The sequence below is a fragment of the Podarcis vaucheri genome, assembly GCF_965113315.1.
Source record: "Podarcis vaucheri genome assembly, chromosome: 3".
Lineage (NCBI taxonomy): Eukaryota > Metazoa > Chordata > Lepidosauria > Squamata > Lacertidae > Podarcis > Podarcis vaucheri.
In genome coordinates this window covers 44,946,993-44,966,992 of record NC_138761.1, presented here as the reverse complement: position 1 = coordinate 44,966,992, position 20,000 = coordinate 44,946,993, and the positions used below count along the sequence as shown (strand labels likewise).

The 20,000-nt window shown below is 41.5% G+C and overlaps 1 protein-coding gene across 5 annotated transcripts in view; it reads left to right on the top strand.

Moving 5' to 3' along the window:
* The window catches only part of KIF26B (kinesin family member 26B), a 271,678-nt gene that overhangs the window by 118,267 nt on the left and 133,411 nt on the right, over positions 1-20,000 (top strand). For all 5 annotated transcript variants that reach the window (XM_082214955.1, XM_082214954.1, XM_082214957.1 and 2 more), the window contains one exon: positions 4,110-4,276. In XM_082214955.1, the coding sequence (XP_082071081.1) occupies positions 4,110-4,276 (167 nt within the window). The remainder of the gene's footprint in view (positions 1-4,109; positions 4,277-20,000) is intronic.

Here is a 20,000-nt window from a genome sequence, read left to right as displayed (position 1 = left end):
GACCAGGATTCAAATCCCTACTTAGCCATGAAGCTCACTGGGTGACCTTAGACTGGTCACCACCGCTCACTTTGTTATGAAGATAAGGTGGGGAGGGATAGAACTATGTTTGCTGTCCTGAACTCCTTGGAGGAAAGGTGGAATATAAATAGAATAATGGAACAACCAATTGCCCTAAATGGGGAAAAGATTATGTTCAAGTTGTTAGCTATAACCCCGTAAATAGCAGCTTTAATTATTTCAAATAAAGTTTCTAGACCTCACTGTTGTAGAGAAAAATCTCAAAAACATGACTGCGTGGTACAGTGGTGCCTCGCAAGACGAAATTAATCCATTCCGCGAGTCTCTTCGTCTAGTGGTTTTTTTGTCTTGCGAAGCAACCCTATTAGCGGCTTAGCGGCTTAGCGCTATTAGCGGTTTAGCGGCTATTAAAGGCTTAGCGGCTATTAAAGGCTTAGTGGATTAGCGGCTAAAAGGCTATTAGCGGCTTAGAAAAAGGGGGGGGAGCGGAAAAAAACCGGAACACTCGCAATACGTTTTCGTCTTGCAAAGCAAGCCCATAGGGAAAATCGTCTTGCGAAGCAGCTCAAAAATGGAAAATCCTTTCGTCTAGCGGGTTTTCCGTCTTGCGATGCATTCGTCTTGCGGGGCACCACTGTATATCCCAAGAAAGCTTTCCAAAGTACCAAGTACCTAAATGTAGCCACTTGGGGGTGCTGTGATGGTGACAGTTCGAAGCCTCTGTTACTGCAAGGTCAAACTGCTTCAGATGAGGGACAGAGGCACCTATTTTATGTCAAGAGAGGTAGGATATGACGGGGGTCAAGTTGAGCCAAATGCTGGGAACAAATAATGCAAAGTTATTTTCAAAAAAGCATTGAGATTTCTTGTTTCACATATTACTTATTTTGCCACTGTGGTTGTGACCTGTTGTTAATACATTGCTGCTTACTAATGATACCTGTCATCAAATTATATTATAAATACCCCAGCGACTATTTATTTATTTTTGGTAGATCTGTATAGCAGTGTCTGCCTGCGTCAAAAAATTTCACTGTACCCAGTCATCCCACAGGATCTTAAAAGAAACCAATGTTCAATGACTGCTATTGTCAAGCTGGAAGGCAATAGGTGGAGAAAGGGTGTGTGGTTTTTATACTTCACACAAGACAGAACAAGGAATGTGAATTTGGGAAGAACATATGTGTTGTCCACAGGCACTTAGAAGTGTTTGTTGTTATTATTATACAGCATGAAAGAATTGCATTCTGTTATGTTTTGTCTATTGTTGCTGATCTAGGCAGTGATGTGCTGCCAATACATTAACAAAGGCCCCACTCAAAACTTATCCCATTAACCTATTCTAAATCTTTGCACACAAAGAATGAGCTTGCTGGCGGAACACATGGGTGAGGGAATAGAGAAACTATTTGTCTGATTTCCTTTTTGAACTGCAGCATGCTTTCAGAACGATATCAGAAGACTGAGCAATTCTTTTATGAAAAGTCTTTGCGTGTGTATTTTGCTATTCTATTTTCCACAGAGTGAGAGGAGAATATGGGCATATTTTTCTTTTGGTTTAGACTGAAGTATATAATGTTTTCAAGCTAATTTGCAGAAATTATGGACTATTCCTTCTGGGGAAAATTTGCAATCCAGTGCCTGGTTCTCTATTTACTCATATTAAGCGCGCGCGCGCGCACACACACACACACACACACACACACAACCCTTATTTCCTGTGGCATCCAGAAATGTCACTTAAGTCAACCTGACATGCATCTGTCTCACTGTGGATAAAGCTTGTTTCTGTGTGCTGCCCAAGGCCAAATAGCAAAGTCCACACTTGTGGCTAAATAGTTCCTAATTTTAATCCTTCTTTGTGGAATCCCAATAAAAGCTGAGTAATATTGCTTAGCTCATCTGTGGGAATTGCTGTTGAGAGTATGTCATGCGGCACTTCAGCTTGCAATAGTGATAAGTCAGTTTGTTTGCAGCTTGACTTATCTGTTCCATTGTTCAATGGGAAGATATGTCAGTTCTTGATCTTTTGTGTGAACAGATTCATTTTTTAACGGTGACCCCAGTTGAATTAGATGAGAGGAAGAATGCAAGATAAGGTCCAATGGCCAATCTGTCCTAGTAACCTCTTTCCCATCCTCAGAGGAGGAAATATTTTTTCATTCTGTTTACAGTGGTACCTCGGGTTAAGTACTTAATTCGTTCCAGAGGTCCGTACTTAACCTGAAACTCTTCTTAACCTGAAGCACCACTTTAGCTAATGGGGACTCCTGCTGCTGCCGCGCTGCTGGAGCCCAATTTCTGTTCTCATCCTGAAGCAAAGTTCTTAACCCATGGTACTATTTCTGGGTTAGCGGAGTCTGTAACCTGAAGCGTATGTAACCCAAGGTACCACTGTAGTTCCCACTGTGGACTGATTGCTGCAGCAATAGTAATAGGTCTTTCAAACCCCATGAGCCTGGACCACTACACCACTGGTCTAAAACAACAACAACACAAAAGTACTGGGAATCAGGACAGAAATGTGTGTTCAGTGTACAGTTGGTTTGAGGTTCAAAGCAGATTTACTTGGAAATGCAATCCACGGAAAGCAAGGCAACTGTTTTCTATGTAAATATATACAGGCAGCCCCCCACCCCCCCATATATGGGGGGTTACATTCCGAGGCACTGTGCACATTGGTGAAATCACTTAGAATTGAAACCCATTGCAAAAGCCTGAAACACCCCTTCCCCACTCCGGTTCTGCCCTTTTAGTGACATTTCAGTGACCTCTTTATGACGTTTCCAGGTCACTTCCAGGTATGCAGTGCAATACATGTATACACGGTTCTGCACATATTGAATGCACATAAACGGGGGGCTACCTGTACTGTAAACCACCTTGTGATCATTGGATGATGGGTGGTATATCACTTCAATAAATAATAAGTAACTAAGTAAGTGTAGGATGAAGGTACAAGTAGGTCATAGTAGTAGCTGTAAAAGGAGGGTGCTGATAATAAGAGTGCCTCCCCCCCAAAAAAGTGGACCTGATAAGAAACAGAAAGTATTTTGGCATATAGATGAGAATATACTTCTTATATACTAGCCTGTTTTGCCAGGGCTCTGGTCACCTGTCAGGTTTAAGATATTCAGGATGTCAGATTGCCTGAATCAGTGAGAGGATGCCAAACCTTTTACTAAACAGGCACATGAGGTTCATCAAATGGGTAACACCTGGCCTTCTAAGAAAATATATTGTCTATTAAGCATCTGGTGCACAACTACATAGCAAACCAACCAGGAAATAAATGCTACCATAGACCTGGCCAAGTACGGGAAGTGCTTTTAATTTTTTTAACCTTGCATTCTGGTATGAAGAGCCAGTCACTTTTTACACAGCATAAATAGAAATTGCAGGCAATTTTGCTTTTGAGGGGGGAAATTGGGGGCGGTGCTGGGGAGAAAGAGGTGCAAATGGGACAGATGCTGACAATGCCATTTGACATGTATGAGAAAGATTTATGTTAATTAGCATTTTACAGGACTGTATAGGTTGGTGTTTTTTTTAGATTCAATTACTTTTGATTTCTTTTTATCCCGTAAGAAATTGCAGGCAGTAGTATGAAAAATACACATTAACATCTTGCTTGAGTCAGAGTCACATCTCTTAAATGCTTGGAATACATGGAGATGCTTGGTACGTCCGGTTCTCAAACACCCATTTTGACTTGCATTATGCACGGCAACGTTGCCACACTGGCGAATGTTTGTACAGATTTCCTTTAATAAGTAGGCTTTGACTAATGCCTCCGAGTTCCCCACTGTGCTCAAATGAAGCAAGGATAATGGTTTACACTTTCTCCTCCAAACAGAAGGAACTCCAGAGCCATAAAGGAAACTTACAATGTCAGGGGGTGATTTTATCTCATTACTTTTAATGGAAATGAGGTAAAGTCTTAGACAAAGTGCCACAGAACTGGATTGCAGAGCCAGTAAATGCATTTAAAAGGTCACAGAAGTGTGCTGAATGCGATACTCTTCCAAAATATGTAGTGGTCAGGTGAAATAGCACCCAATGAGCCTGTACCTTTTTTCCTCCTTCAGATTTCCCAGTTGATGACCGAGACTGGCCGAGAGGGATTGACTGAAGCTGCGCTGAACCGCTACAATGCCGATAAACCCTCCTTGTACAGCTTACCTGCTTCCCAAAGCACCTGTGTTGCCAGTGACACGTCAACAGGCACCTCAGTGGCAGCTTCCTTTTTTGCCAGGTAAGATGGAAAGTTTGCTTGTTCTCTGCAGCTCTGATGTGCCAGGGACTGTGGGCATCCAGGTCTAAGGCTAACACTTCAAAGACCGATAAAAGGATTGGCTGATATGTTCATTGCTCCATGACGAAGTTTTAAGTGGAATGATTTGTTGGATTTTTTAATATACATTTTTATTAGTTTTTTTAACATACATTTCCAACAATCATATAACATAACTTCTTATCTTATACAATATTTTTAGACTTCTGTCAACACCTATGATGATTTTTCGTTCTTTATCACTTATTCTGCATTTTTTAATTTCTCTATTACTCTTAATGATCATTAACTAATAATTCTCCTCACAGTCTTTCTTGCAATATTTCAAATAAACATCCTTACAAAACGTCTTGCAATCCTACCAATGTAATCTGTTCATTACAATTACTTTTCCAATAGTTCGTATATTTACTCCAGTCTTCTAAGAATCTCTGGTGCCGCAGGTTTTGAATCCTTTCTGTTAATTTATCCAGTTCTGCATAGTCCATCAATTCCATCCTCCATTCTTCTTTTGTTGGTAATTCTTCTTGTATGATTTGCTGGATCTAGAGCAACATGCAATTTTGCTTCTTTCCATTACCCTGCACCCATTTAAAATGATAGTGAGAGATAAAAAAACAACACTTGTGTTTGTTTATGAGTTTTCCTAGAACTTGAAAAGTCACATTGATCTGTAGGAGTGTGATGGTGTCTTTCCAGCACCAAATGGGAGCAAACAGAAGACTAGCTCATATGCGAATGTGCTGGAAGCTGGCAGCAGGGTAAGCACATGAACAGCCCCTGCAGTGAGGAGATGCAGCTTTACTGGGGTGGGATGAGGGCTGGTAGGAGGAAAGAGGCCAGCTGTGTTGGCAGTGTCTGGTGGGGGGAGCTGCCATCACAGCTGGCCTCTCTCATCCTCCCCCCAATAAGGCTGCTAGGAAAGAAAGGAAATAATTCATGACCGCTGTTCAGGTGCTTGAGGTGTATCCGCACAACTGTCTCCCTACTTGCAGCCACCAAACATCTGATCAGCAGTGCTGATGCTCACTTGTACCTGACTCCATAACCCTTCAGGATACAGCCCGCCCACCTTACAGCTGCCGCACAACTGACCACTGGCTGCATGAAGCACCTGGCCAGGAACTTTATGCCAAAGACTCATGGCATGAGTATCCTCAGCCCAGATTTGCCAGTGCCTTTGCCCTGCTATACTTCATGGGTGGTAGTCAATAACGTTATGCTCAGAGTAGTGTTAACAACAAAAAAGGGGTGCCGGTACTGCTTATCCTTGAGTACCCCCTGAAAAAAGCACTGAACGTGACTTAAGCTAGATCCAACAATGTCAATGGGTCCACTCAGTTGAATACCACCCAACTGGAAGATGTTTGCAGGGCAGGAAATGATGTCACATCTACTAATCATTTCCAAGGAGACGGGAGGAGATGCGGGGCTGCCATTCATTGTTGAACATACCGTTCTGGCATCTGGTGAGGAGACTTGAGATTCTCTTTCAAAGAATCTGAAAGACAGTGAATCATCAAACAAACAAACAAACAAACAAACAAACAAACAAACACTGAAGCACACAGACAGTTGTTTACAACTGAGGGTTATATGGATGCTAGTCAAGTACAGAGCTGGCTGGTCTTGGGTTAGTTAAAATGAGGGAGGCTGGGGTAAGAGATGAGTCTATACAATGAAGATACTATACTATTTATTCCCCATGTTACGGAGGCTGAATTGGGCTCCACTAGAAGTTGGGCATTTAGTACCACCAGTCCCATACTGTAGAACACTCCTCCAGCAGAGAGTTGGCAGGCATCCTTTTGACTTTCAAACGTCTCTTGAAGGCCTTTTTATGCTAACAAGGCATACACAGATGTTAACATTGATTAACTGGGCACTTTAATTGTATATTTTTATTGTTTTAAATTGTGTTTTATGTTTTATAGCTGCACACCGCCATGATATTTTATGATATGGCGGCATAGAAATACGTAAATAAATAAACCTATCAGTATTTTGCTAAGAGGCTGAATGTGCACATTGAACAGTAGGAGGGACAAGATGGTTTAGCTAAATAAGGCTTAGGCAAATCTTTTGGTTTCTTGCTGTCCAAAGAATGCAAATCCTAACAGTATTCCATTGAAAAAACTACATCCAATGGCAATATAGTGGGATGACTTGTCAAACTTACATTAAGAAATAGGGGTAATTTTTGGACCCCCCTCACTTTCTCTCTCTCTTAATGCATTACATTTAAATTTGCAATATATGACATAATAAGATGGGGGGGGAATCCATTGGAATGTGTGGGGGAGAAAATTAACAACTCCTGTATAACACTTCCTCTGTTATTTCTAAAGCCCATTTCAGAGCTAGCAGACAGAGTGCCTTTTGTCAGTCTAAAATATGTCTGTTTTCAGGCTTTTCAGAGTAAAAATGGTAGGTTTGATTTTTTTTAACCGACCCTTTAGCAGTTGAATATGGCTTTAATTTTAATTATAGCATTGGGCATTCAGCAGTTTTTAAAAAGGGAAACTGTATTACACAAAATTAGAGACTTATGTTGTACATTAAAGCCTTTTGTGGAATTCATCCTTTTATTGGAGAAAGGATAGAGAAATAAACAGCTATTGTCTCCTAATTTTCTTGACTAGATTGAATCAAACCTCTCAATAACTGCAGTTAACCCACCATCAAGTAATGTTAACTAAAAAAATAAAATGCTTCATAAGTGTTGGTTAGTGCTTTAGCTTCAATATTTACTTAGGCGTCAGCCAAGTCATGCAAATAAGCCTTCTGCTCCTTCAGGGCAAGCAGAGACAATGTGCACTGGCAACAAGCAACTTGAAATTGTTTACAGGTTTTTAAGCTTAGATTTTGCATTTTGCATGTGAGACATAATGTTGGACAACATGCAGGGAAATTTCTGAACTTAATGAATATTGAATCTTATCCCTTTGTATTCAGCCTAAAATTATTGAAATGACTGTCAAGCCATTGTACTCATTCTGCTAAGTGCTTACACTGGAGTAGTTCCATTGATTTCCTGGAATTGAATACTTGAAAACATACCTTCCGTGCTTTTTTCCCTTAAAAAAATGTTTAGGGGTACTCTCATTTTCCTACTCATATCGAACTACTGCTCCTCAATGAGGCCAAACTTAGATTCACAAAATGTTTAGGGGTATGCGTACCCCTGCATTCCCCCAGAAAAAAAGCACTGCATACCTCAATATGTTTAGGGCACAATGCATCCCCTGGTCCAGCTCCCTCCCTTTAAGTCTGGGGTAGGCAACCCTTGGCCTAATATTATGCAGCCCTGGGCAAACTTCCATAAGCCTTCTACAAGATCTCTGGCAAGAATGATCTGTTTTTCCATGGCAGCCTGCTAGGTATAGAAGAAGAGAAGTGAGGGCTGTCAAAAACAAAGAGAAGTTAGTAGAAAGAGAAGGAAAATGAGGTGGCCATGCCCACTTTTGGCTCTGTCCGTCCCACTACTGCTGGCTTTGGCCTCACCCACAACTGGCATGTGCCCTTCTGTATTCTGAAGGAATACAGAAAAACAGGTCAGCCCCACCTACTTTAACTGATAAGCATCTCTGGGCTTAAGCAGAACCTTGATATTATTGTGACAACTTATCTAGAATAATACTCAGAAATAAAATTAGCTTCTCACGAACAATTTGCCAGCCACCAAGAGCAGAATTCTTTCAACCAATCAATTCACATGTTATTTGGGTGTGGGCATTAAAATACGCCACTCCTGCTTTTGAAAGATGCTGGAGTGGCTGCGGTTCATGATTTTGCTCTCGTTGCCCCACCTGGCCTGATGATTCTCAGTTGCAAAGTGGAGAGGAGGGTGAGTACAATGCCCTGGGAACTTATGCTCTGCGTATATTGCTGAGTATGCCAGCCAAGTGATTCCTTCCTACCAATGTCGCCAACCTGCTGAAATGAATGGACGCTACACAAGAGGGTGCTTGTTCACGAGAGGCTCCTGGAGGATAATAAATTTAAAAGGAATGTTGAAAAGTTTTCAGGCGATTTCACATGAGTCTGTTTTTTATTAAGCACTGAAACTCTACCACACGGTCACTTTCTCTTGTACACGAGTGGCCACAGCCTATCCTCAGCCATGCATGTTCCAGTGTCTGCATGGAGAAACTAGACTATGCAGGAAGAGATAACACAGCCTAGCAGCTGGGAGCAATTTCTGCATTTCTGGCTGTGCTGTTTTCAGCAGACATAATAGGTGGAATTGTTATGACTGTATCCATGTCATATTTCAATTTTTCACAATTATCAGTAGGATCTACCGTATTTTTCGCCTTATAGGATGCAGTTTTCCCCCTCCAAAAATGAAGGGGAAATCTGGGTGCGTCCTATGGGGCGAATGCAGGCTTTCGCTAAAGCTTGGAGAGCGAGAAGGGTCGGTACGCACCGACCCCTCTCGCTCTCCAGGCTTCAGGAAGACATCAGCAGCCTAGGCAGCCCTGCGGGAGTTCCCGCAGGGCTATCTAGGCTGCGGATAGCAGCCTGCTTCCCGGAGCACCGGGCGCGCTGAAAGCAGAGCGCCCGGCTCTTCGGGAACACATCCGCAGCGTGGGGAGCTCTGCGGGAGGCCCCCGCAGGGCTCCCCACGCTGCAGATAGCAGCCTGCCGCCCGGCGGGCGGGACACCCTGAAGCAGAGCGCCCCTCGCGCCGGGCAGACATGGGCCAGCCCCACAAGCTCGGGTGACAGCAGGGAGGCGCAGCGCCGTCATCCCGCTGTTCCTTGACCTGGTTCGGTTTCCCCGACCTGCTTTTGGGGGGAAATAACGGCAATTTCCCCCCCTTTATTTCCCCCCTAAAAAACTAGGTGCGTCCTATGGGACGGAGCGTCATATGGGACGAAAAATACAGTACTTGTATGAGAGTAGAATAAATAACCTTGTTTTGTCAAGCTAGGCATACTAGTCCTAATAACATCAAGTTCTGGATTATACAGGACAAATTTTAAAGTGACTAGAGAGGGTTTTTTTATTATTATTTCCCCAAGTCTGCTGGTATGGTTGATAGGGTAATGCAATAAACACCATTCTAGTCTATTTCCCCAATTCGACAAATACATTTGCTTGTCTGCAAAATTGAAGACTCCCGAATCACCTGCTAATCATGGAGCTTAGGTGTTAAATGTTACCTCTCAGGATGGTAAAAATGAAAATTAAGAGCATTTATCTGATTCTTTGCACAGTCATGGCTCAGTTAATTATACAAATCACCTCTGACCACATTGATATTTGCATACTAAAAATTAAGCAAATGATACATAGATGGTTTTATATGCTGATATGTTGAGAATATAAAATATATTGATGCTTTTGTGTATCTGCATTGATAAAGACATCTGGAGTTGTCGCCGTTTTGTCCACCACTAGGCAGTCACAGATTCAAAAGCTAATGTGGGTCCAATGTAAAAAGTACTAAACCTTACAGTTTACACCTGTAAAATCTTAACTGTAATTCTTTCATCTGATAATGCCTTTCCCATTTTGAAAATTACTGAATAAGACAGTTGTTAAAGCACAGCTGTAGAGTCTTTCTTTCTTTTTCTAAATTCCAGCCAAGATCTGCCATGTCGGCTGAGTACTGTTACAAGACTGCTAAAAGAACTAGTCTTTTGTTAAGACAGCAATTCATTCAGACAACTTTCCCCCAGCAATTAGTGGGTAAACATAAACACTGATGGCCACTTGAAACTGTAAAGGAACCTCTGTGTAACTTCGAGAAATTTAACATATGTCTAGTTGCTTTCAGTTTGGCTCAAGGGTATATGTCTATCCAGTATGGTTTTGCTTTATAACAAGACCACAGTATGCTGAGGGAATGGTAAAATGGCCATGCTGTTTGAATACATAGCTGGCTTTGCAACATACCACAGTTTATGGGATAATAAGTCTTTGTATCTATTGACATGTGATGCTCATTTTGTAAAGGAAATCACTGGACTCTAAATCCAGTCAAATAGTTCTCCAGAAGGCATTGCTTCCTGGAACAATAAAATTTCAGTGAGACAGGAGACTGATGTTATTGACTGTTCATCTTCATAATCAGTGAAAATGAACTGACTGGAAATACAAAAGAGAAAGACAAAAATCCTATACAAACATTTAAGTGACGGCTGGTGCTTCCATCGGGCAAATTTGCCTTAGGTGTCAGATGTAGCGGGTGGCAGATTAGCAGCCTTGAGCTCCGGCTCACTGATCTTGCCAGTTGGCTCACCCATTCAGGTACTGCTGCCAGCCATGTGACCCTGGCGGGGCTCTTCAAAGTGACTGTCATTCCTCCATGTAAGGCAGAGAGGAGTCGGAGACAGAAAGACTGCCGCCATCACCATCAAATTAGCAGCAGCATTTTTTTTCATAGCAAGCGGGGAGGGGGGCAGGAGAAAGAGGAGAGGATGGGGGAACAGTGGTAGAGTTGCTTATACTGGATAGTGGGAGGGGATGTTTGAGGAATCACAGTGGTGATTACAGGCCCCGCACCTTCTACTTCCTCAGCCTTCCACATCATGGCTACATGCGTAGAAACAACTTGACTGAATGGTACTCTGAATGGGCAGTAGTGACTGGGCACACATTCAGAGCAATATATGAATGGGTGTGGGCTAATATATGGAAGATAGCAGGACCAGTGGCATGATTACAACCCCACCTTCCACAGGACAAGAAGATATCCGTATACAGTCATACCATGTAGAACAAGGGCTTTGGAAATTATGAAGCTGCAATCAATTTCCCATTTAAACGAAGCTCAGAAGTGGCTGGACAGAGTAAAAAATGGCAGTCTTGTGGCACCTTTAAGACTAAAAAATTTGTTGCAGCACAGGCTACTGCAGTCCACTTCATCAGATGCATCAAACTATCTCCTGAATGCAATTGGGCACAACCACAGAGTTGTCCTCCTAACATAACCTAGTTGGGGATGGAGCATTAATGAGGTAGTGGCTGCTCTGGCATGCTAGCAGAGCCAATCTGGCACCCTTGCTGGTGTTGCTGTGCAGCCCCAAATCTCATAGCCACCTTCCACACCCACCCTAGATCCGTGTGAGCAGCAGCAATACTGGTGTCAGAAGATTAGTTTTAAAAATCTGTCCCCCATTTGAGCCACTACTGGTGCCAAGTAACTTATATGCTGCTTAATCTTCCCCACCAAGGGTAGGGGAAAAAACCTAACCTTATTTATGATGCCCTATGAGGAAATATAGGATATAAATGTGACAAATAAGCAACTTGATGTGGAGAGGAAGAGTTGAGGCATGGGCAGCAGTTAGATATTTGTCTTGGCTAGTAGATATTTATCTTGGCTAGCATGCTAAGAGCCACTTGGTGTGGAGTGTACTGCAGTGAGTGCCCCAAAATGCTTATGTACATATGTTTTTCAACAACTTTTTTTCTAGCAGGCAATAAACTATGAGCATCTATCAGTCTAGGTTATCATCTGCAAAGCATGCTGTCAGCTCCAGAGTAACCTTACTGCTATAAGGGAAACACCAAATTGCTAGTTTATATAGCTGCAATGCAAGACTTCACACACATGTGTTTGTTTGTTTGAGGATAGGCGAAAACAGAATTGACAAAGCTCAGTCAACATAAATGATGGGAATCTGGGGGCAAAGGCCTCCACTAAAATTTGCTTTGTTCACCTGTGAGAAGAGCTAACTGATAAGATGACCCCACCTGAGTCAATAGGATTAAGCCATTCCATGTGGTCTAAGTCTAGTTTGTTTGAGAGGTGTCTAGGGCAGAAAGTATCAGATTTTCAGATAGGCTGAGAACAGTTGCTGTTTCACATAATAGTTAAACAGTTGGATTAGTGAACTGCTTATATATAAAGCTCATTTTGAAAGGCTTCAAAAATGCTTGAGGAAAGGGTATTCCATTCCACCCTGGTTTTTTGGCATATAATGTTCAAGTTAATCTAACTCATTTTCTCAAATTAAATTTAACTTAGTTAAAAATAGTATTTTATATTTTTTCCCTCCTGCGTCCTGTTCCACTCTGCCTCTCCCTCACTCATTTCATTGCTTGTTACTGGACTTCCTTCTTTCCTCATCTTCTTGTGCTAGACATTTGGTTTGCTTTTTGATTCTTCCCTTTCTGTTTCATCTCCTAATTTCTTCCATTGCTGAGGTCTGTTTCTTTCAGCTTCTTAATCTTTAGATGCCTCCTTTCTTTTAGTTGACACTGCGCTGCCAGTTTGTGCCTTGATTTTCATCTCTGTTGGATTATTCTAATTATTTCCTTGTTTTGCTTTGCCCTTGTCTCATTTTAGGCATTTTAAGTCTGTCTTTCACTATGGCCATTGTTGCTTTTTGGTTCGTAAATGCAATCAGTTTTTCTTTTGTGTGTTTCCTAGTTTGTTATCAGTGATAAGTAAGTAAGTAAGTAAGTAATGTTGTTAAATGTGTTTGCTTTTAATCCTTAACTTTTTTCAATTTTTTGATGGTATTTGTATTTGATCATTTATATTTAATTCATCTTAACACATGAGATTAGTGAGAATTGTGTCCAAAAATGTACCTCTTGCAGCCTTCATGTTGTTCAAGCGGCCAAATCAAACATAACACTGATGGATCCTTGGAGCATTCAGGCCTGGGTTTAATGGAGACACTGAACATGTATGAACATGGGAGCTATCCCCACAGCAGTCATAATGGCTTAAAAAAGTATATCATGCTTGTAAAAGTCGTATCAGTTTCTGTGTAAAGCTCCTATCTGAAGGTGCCAGTTCATAGGAATAGCTTCCATGCATTGCTGGTTGGGCTGCAAACTTGTAAGCAACTCTACCTTGTGTGTTGATCACAATGTATGGTGATTTATTTGTTCCAAGATTGCCCATGGGACAATCAGAACTTGGGAACACAGAAGTGTTAATTTCACGTGTGCTTCCTAGTGATATTGTTCATGAGTAAGATAAGAGAAGTGCTTTTCTGATCTGGAACAAAAACATGCAGACCAGATCTATAGCCTGATCATGCAAGAGGACAGATAGAAGAGATCCAAATTTCAAGCACAAGCCTCTTCACTGAAGTCATACTATATCTCTCTGTTTTGTATCTTATACAGATCAGAGCACAAAATTATTTTAATTCTATTTTAGTTGGAAATGAGAAGTCACAATTCTGCCATGATTCCAGAGATCAATTTACCCTGTTTTGTGCCTTGGGGTTCTAAGTTGGAAGATTTGAAGATGTCACAAACATCTGACTTAATAGTTTAGGAGAAAGTAGATATTCTGGAATGGATTCATCTCTTAGATTGATGTACCTCTAAAATCCAATGTATAAAGATTTCTTTAAAAAAAACTTCTATACTACAATCCCCATCTACACACAGAAAATTGTATTATTTAATATAATACCTCAACTCCAAGGAAGGAACAATGTTCTAAATGAAAACAGATCTCTTCCTTTCTCCTTGTGCCAGCTCTTTGTTTAAGCAGTGAGGAGGTTGCTTACATTCATCCCAGATGTTCATGGAAACAATTCCTCTCTTAATTTACAGCAGAATCTAGCTTTTTCCCTTTGCCTCTTTGTATTTGTTATAACACTTATAAACATGTAAAGATCTTGTAGTGCTGTGATGCTATAGTATGTTTTGTCAAAAAGCAGACATTTAAATATTGTGGTAAATTCATAAAGCCCTTCTTCAATTATATACAGTATGTGATTTTTCAGGGACCAGGCTTTCTTCACATGTTTTACATAAGATCAAGCAGGAATAAGATGGAATGGAAAAGTTTTCAGTACTAGAACCATTGACACACAATTAATTCTTCATGTTGAGAATGCAGACTGAGTGGACGGGGAAAATAGTAGCAATTGCCTGATTTCTGTTTGGGAGTAGCACTTTTAACACAATTGTAGAAGCTCTTGGGGAGAGCCTAAAGGACAGTGGGAGAAAACAGGCATTGAATTCATAAACTATTGAGTTCAATCTCTCCAATGCAAGAGAACCAGGAAAAAATTCTGCTGCAAACCTGGATAACTTTGCCCGCCAGGTTCAAAACACACATTACATTTCATGTGTGAGGTGCAGCCTTCTTTGTCTCTTAACTTACAGCTGTGAGAGTGCTCAGGATCTCTAGTGCAGAGGCAATGGAGAACTCTCCCTCTTGTCCTTAGTCGCAGCCTGCTCCCCACTTCAAATCACCCCTCCACACATGTAAGTATGAGACTTAGGGGGGAAGTTTCTGTTGGCACCAATGGGAACTTTTCTAAGATTTGTAGCTATGCAGATGCCCTGGTTTTGGTGGGAAAGGTGGAGGCTGGAGAAAATAACCTCAGTTATTCTGTTTGTTTTGTGGCTGCAATTGAGAATCTGATATGATCCCAGAAAGCAGCTGCCCTTAGCATTTGATGTGTTATGTTTCCATCACCACTGGATCACATACAGCACAGCATCTTGCCATCTAGCAACCTCTGTGAGTACATCAGTAAAAGCAACAAACATATTTCAGTAAGTTGCCCACTGAGATAATGGGTACTAAGGCCATGTAGACACAGAGAAACCTGCTAAAACAGAACATAAGAGATGCTCAGTATTAGTAATGATGGCATAAGAGGAAGACAGGTTGACAAATAGTCCATGGATGCAGAATATTGTAGACTTCATAAAATACAATTTTCTTAAATAAATAAATAAATAGCAGTGGCGTTGAATCAGAGCAAGCTCCACATTCAAATAACCTGAAATACGACAAGGGATGCTTGCAAGCATTAGATCTGAAACTGAATTTTCCTTCCTGGACCCTTTAGAATAGGGGAAACTAATGAATTTTCAGGTGGAGGAAGGCTGTGGAATGGCACAAAGCCTTATGCACAATCTGTAATTGTCTTTCAACCTGTTGTTCAGTATGTCTACATAGAAGTAATTTCTACTCCGTTCAGTGGGACTTTCTTTTTACAAAGTGTACTTAGAGTTGCAATACTAGTGATGATGTAGAACCATTGTCATGGTCAGCAGACATTTCAACCTTCAAGAGCTGGACTCTAAATCAAACTATCCTATCTTGGTTGCCAATCTTAAACTGGCACAATCCTTGTCTGGGTGAGCTGATTTCCAGTGTTCACTTATCTGATAACAGCAGTTTCAGCCTTTTTGTTCAGTATTCCATTTATTAGACAGCTCATTAGATTTCAATCGGAAGTGAAGAGTTAATTTAGCTTGACATGTGAGTGTTGGGGAGCTAGTAGTATCTCCATCTTGATTTCATGACTGAGATTTATTTAGCCCATGTACCAGTCCTCTATTTTGCTTTTGATTTTTGTGGAATGCCCCTCAATGTCCACTTGACTTCGTCCTTGTTCTCCCCTGCCCTCCACCAAGGGGTCATGTGTCATGTTGTTCAGCACAAATACAAGCCAGTGAGCTCACAAGCCTCAACGGCAAAGGCTAATTGTGGCTTACATTGAACGTTTCCTTTTTGTGCCTTTGTTTGCAAACAGCCAATTATGTGCACACTGCATGGCTGGATAAACACAAAGATGACACTGAAGTCTGAAAATCACTGCATGCTGCCAAATCATTTGAGTTTCTTTTCTATTCTTCTTTCTATGCTGGCGCCAGATCTGATCTAGAAACTTGCCTGCACAATTGCAATATGTTGTTTGTCTAACTGGATCTGCCCAGCCTCACCCGCATCCAGCCTATGTTTTGCTGGTGGCATGTACAGGGGAAGAAGAAGAAGAACAGTCTGGATTTGATATCCCGCTTTATCACTACCCGAAGGAGTCTCAAAGTGGCTAACATTCTCCTTTCCCTTCTTCCTCCACAAGAAACACTCTGTGAGGTGAGTGGGGCTGAGAGACTTCAGAGAAGTGTGACTGGCCCAAGGTCACCCAGCAGCTGCATGTGGAGGAGCGGAGACGCGAACCCGGTTCACCAAATTATGAGTCTACCCTCTTAACCACTACACCACACTGGGAAGTGAATGCAGAGCAGGCCAATCAGTGTTTACCAGCCTCTGAGGAATGGCATTGTAACAGATACATAGTCTTCAGTTTAGGAATTGCACTCCAGCTGTTTACAACAAGTTGCTTGGATTGTTCTATACTTGGCCAACAGCATTGCTCTCTTCCTCCTTCTTGATTACTTTTCCTCAAAAAGGATTGTCAGATCCCAGTCCAAAGAAATCAGATTTAACTTTAATAAATCAATGAGAGGTTCAGGAGATCAAGGTTCCTTGCAGCACTATGGTAATGCCTGCTCAGTTAGTACACAGATGTTGAAAAACTTCCAGGATTTCAGTCCTCCAGATTCCTTTATATCCCTGTGCTGGAATTAAAGGGAGCTATCAAATATAGGTCCCTGGCACAAAGCATTGAGGTTAGCCCTGTGTGGGACTTCAGGTTTTCTATTTTGATTGCCAGAAGATTGGATTTCTTTCCCCCTTTGCTAAACCCCAATGGATATAAAGCTCTGCCACCTTTGATATATCAGTACTATCTGAAAGCCTGTTCTTAACAGCAAGGCGATCAAATTAGTATTGCAAATGACATTGATTATATTTTAAGTTGCAGTAGAATGAATATCCAGAAGTCTGATTTCCTGCATGGATTAGCAAGCCAAGAAGATGGCAATTATGTGTTTCGGAACAAAGAAAAAGACCTAAACCCAGTCTCAAATACAGTGGTACCTCGGGTTAAGTACTTAATTCGTTCTGGAGGTCCGTTCTTAAGCTGAAACTCTTCTTAACCTGAAGCACCACTTTAGCTAAAGGGGCCTCCCACTGCTGCTGCGCCACTGGAGCACAATTTCTGTTCTCATCCTGAAGCAAAGTTCTTAACCCAAGGCAATATTTTTGGGTTAGCGGAGTCTGTAACCTGAAGCGTATGTAACCCGAGGTACCACTGTATGGACTGTTGGGATACTGCCAGGGAGATAAAGGCCATCATGCCTCTACGTCGTCTGAGGACGATCCATTGATTCCCATAGAAACAGCATCAGTCAATTAGCGACACAAGCCTCAGACTCATTCCAGGACTCGTGCACGCCCTTGCAGCAGACTTCGCAACAGAAGATGCACCCAGAAGAGCATATTTACAACTTTATTCAGCGTTGGTCAGAACAAAGGAAAAACATGACTGCCTGCCTTCGTGTCGAGGCAACAGACAGAAAACAAAAGCTATATACAAAACAGAAACTTCCTGTGAGCAGGACGTACGCAGGCTTGTCACACACAACAGCCTGCTCCCTTTTTTAGGAGGAACGGAAATATCCTAACATGGACTTCTTCAATCAATATGGGTGGTATTTAGCTAAATTTACTCAGAGTAGACCCTCTGAAATGAATGAACATTACTATGTTAGGGCCATTAATGTAAATGACTCTAGCCAGCACAAAGTTCAATTGGATATTACCCTATTCATTAGCCCAGACACGCCCTTTCCCCCCCCAAAGTTGGTTCCACATAAGCTTGTCTCTGACCTAGACATTCCTTTGTTTTGGAATAGTTTCACATTCCCTGATAATGAAGATGGTTGTGGTCACTTGTAACATGGGCTGTAACACTATAGTGGATTTTTTATATTTCAGGATGACATCCTGTCCCATTATGCATGCTTTGTGGTTGGGTTAAATCTTTTGGAGCAATATACTTACAGGTTTCTCAATGTTTGTTTACATCTAGTGCCCATTTTTATCCTTTGAACAATTGTGCCCCCTCCCCTCAGGCCGCACCAGCAGCTGCTTTTTGAACAATGGTGCAGCAGGTGGGAGCTGCTATTTGAGAAACAACCATTTAAAAATGAGTTGCATGATTCTTTGAGGCTTACTACATCAGTCATTAATTTTCTTGTATCATGTATTTTGCAATAGATGACATAAACAATAGAAGGAGGGATCAGGATAATTTTTCTGTAAATAAATAATAGAACTTCTAGCTTATTTTCCAAGCTAGCAACTGTTAAGTGTTTCCACATACAATCTCCAAGAAATGTTGATTTCTTTCTTTCTTGCACATAAGAGAACTAGAGAGGAAGATCCTTTCCCAGGCTGAAACTTAATATTCAAGTTCCCTTGAGAACCATTTAGGATTGATCTCTGTAGGATGCTGGGATTAGAGCACATGTATTGACTAAATGTATAGCACATAGCTGTGCTATGCAAAGCAAATATGTTCATCTTGTTTTGGCAGCTCTGTCTTATAAAGTGCAGTTGTATGTATCGGTTCTCAACGGACAGAAAATATATTGGGTGTTTTAGCAATACTCAGCATATGATGGTGAGCGGATGCTATTTCCTCAGTTGTGGAAAAGAGGGACTGTTTATGAGCTGCACTTTCTACAACACTGCCGCTTGACCAGCTTTTGACACATGAACAGTAATTATTATTATTATTATTATTATTGTTGTTGTTGTTGTTGTTGTTGTTGTTGTTGTTGTTGTTATTGTTATTATTACCCCTGCCCATCTGGCTGAGTTTCCCTAGCCACTCTGGGTGGCTCCCAATTTAATACCAAAAAACAACATAGCATTAAACATCAAAAGCTTCCCTAAACAGATGCCTTTTAAAAGTAGAATGGTTGGTTTTTTCCTTGACATCTGATGGGAGGGCATTCCACAGGGCAGGCGCCACTACCGAAAAGGCCCTCTGCCTGGTTCCCTGTAACCTCACTTCCCGCAGGGAGGGAACTGCCAGAAGGCCCTTGGCACTGGACCTCAGTGTCAGGGCTGAAAAATGGGGGTGGAGACGCTCCTTCAGGTATACAGGACCAAGGCCATTTAGGGCTTTTTAGTTCTTTTAGCCTATTTACTCCAGCCCCTCCATTGTTCTCCATGGTAGAGAAATTAAAGCAATGAAACTTTTTTCAAAGATTTGTTGGGAAACTGTTCGATCGGTACCAAATTTATACATTCCACCACCATATTCAATATTTTTTAGTTTCTTGTACTCCATTTGGATATGGAGCAAGGAACTGGAAACCTGGGGAGTCTCTTGAGATTTTGTGGGGAGGCCCTCTTTGGGTACCCCAAGTTAGGAGGGTGTTGACCAAGGGTTGGACCTGCTCTGTTCTTGAATGTCCTCCCCCAGAACATGTGCCTGGTACAAAAAAGCTCTTATGAGCTCTAGGGTGCTTCTAATCAGGTGTTTACAGTGGGATCAGTGCTTCTCATACAAGCTTACATGAGTGCCTACAGAGTGCTATTGTCATCAAAATGCCAATTCCCTCTTTTTTTGGGGGGGGGGACCGCTGTTTAAAACACGCACACCACCCTAAACCCTGTTGCCAGAATTTATTTGTGGTACCTCAATGACCCATTTGCGTATTAAACCTTTGTCTGGAAGCACCAAGCAAAAGCAGTTTTATGCAGCCAAACATTTTAATACAGGAAAATTTGTAGTTTTGCATGCCTGCTTCTTTTGATGTTCATTTTAATTTATTGCTTTATGTTATTACAATATGCTTAAGATCTTTAATTCTTTTAAATAGTTTATGGAAAAGGCAGGATAAAAGCAAATACATAAAGTTCTTACTAATGTTGTGATTCTGGTGCCTACTGCATACTCTCAATTTTCCAGTGAGTCCCAAAAGGCACAGTCAGTTTTCAAGTGAACCTAGTGTGAAACGTAGCTTAGAACAAGATCCAAAATAATCTACAATGCACAGAGTGTTTACAGGAGACACCTGGAAATTCCTTAACAGATTAATC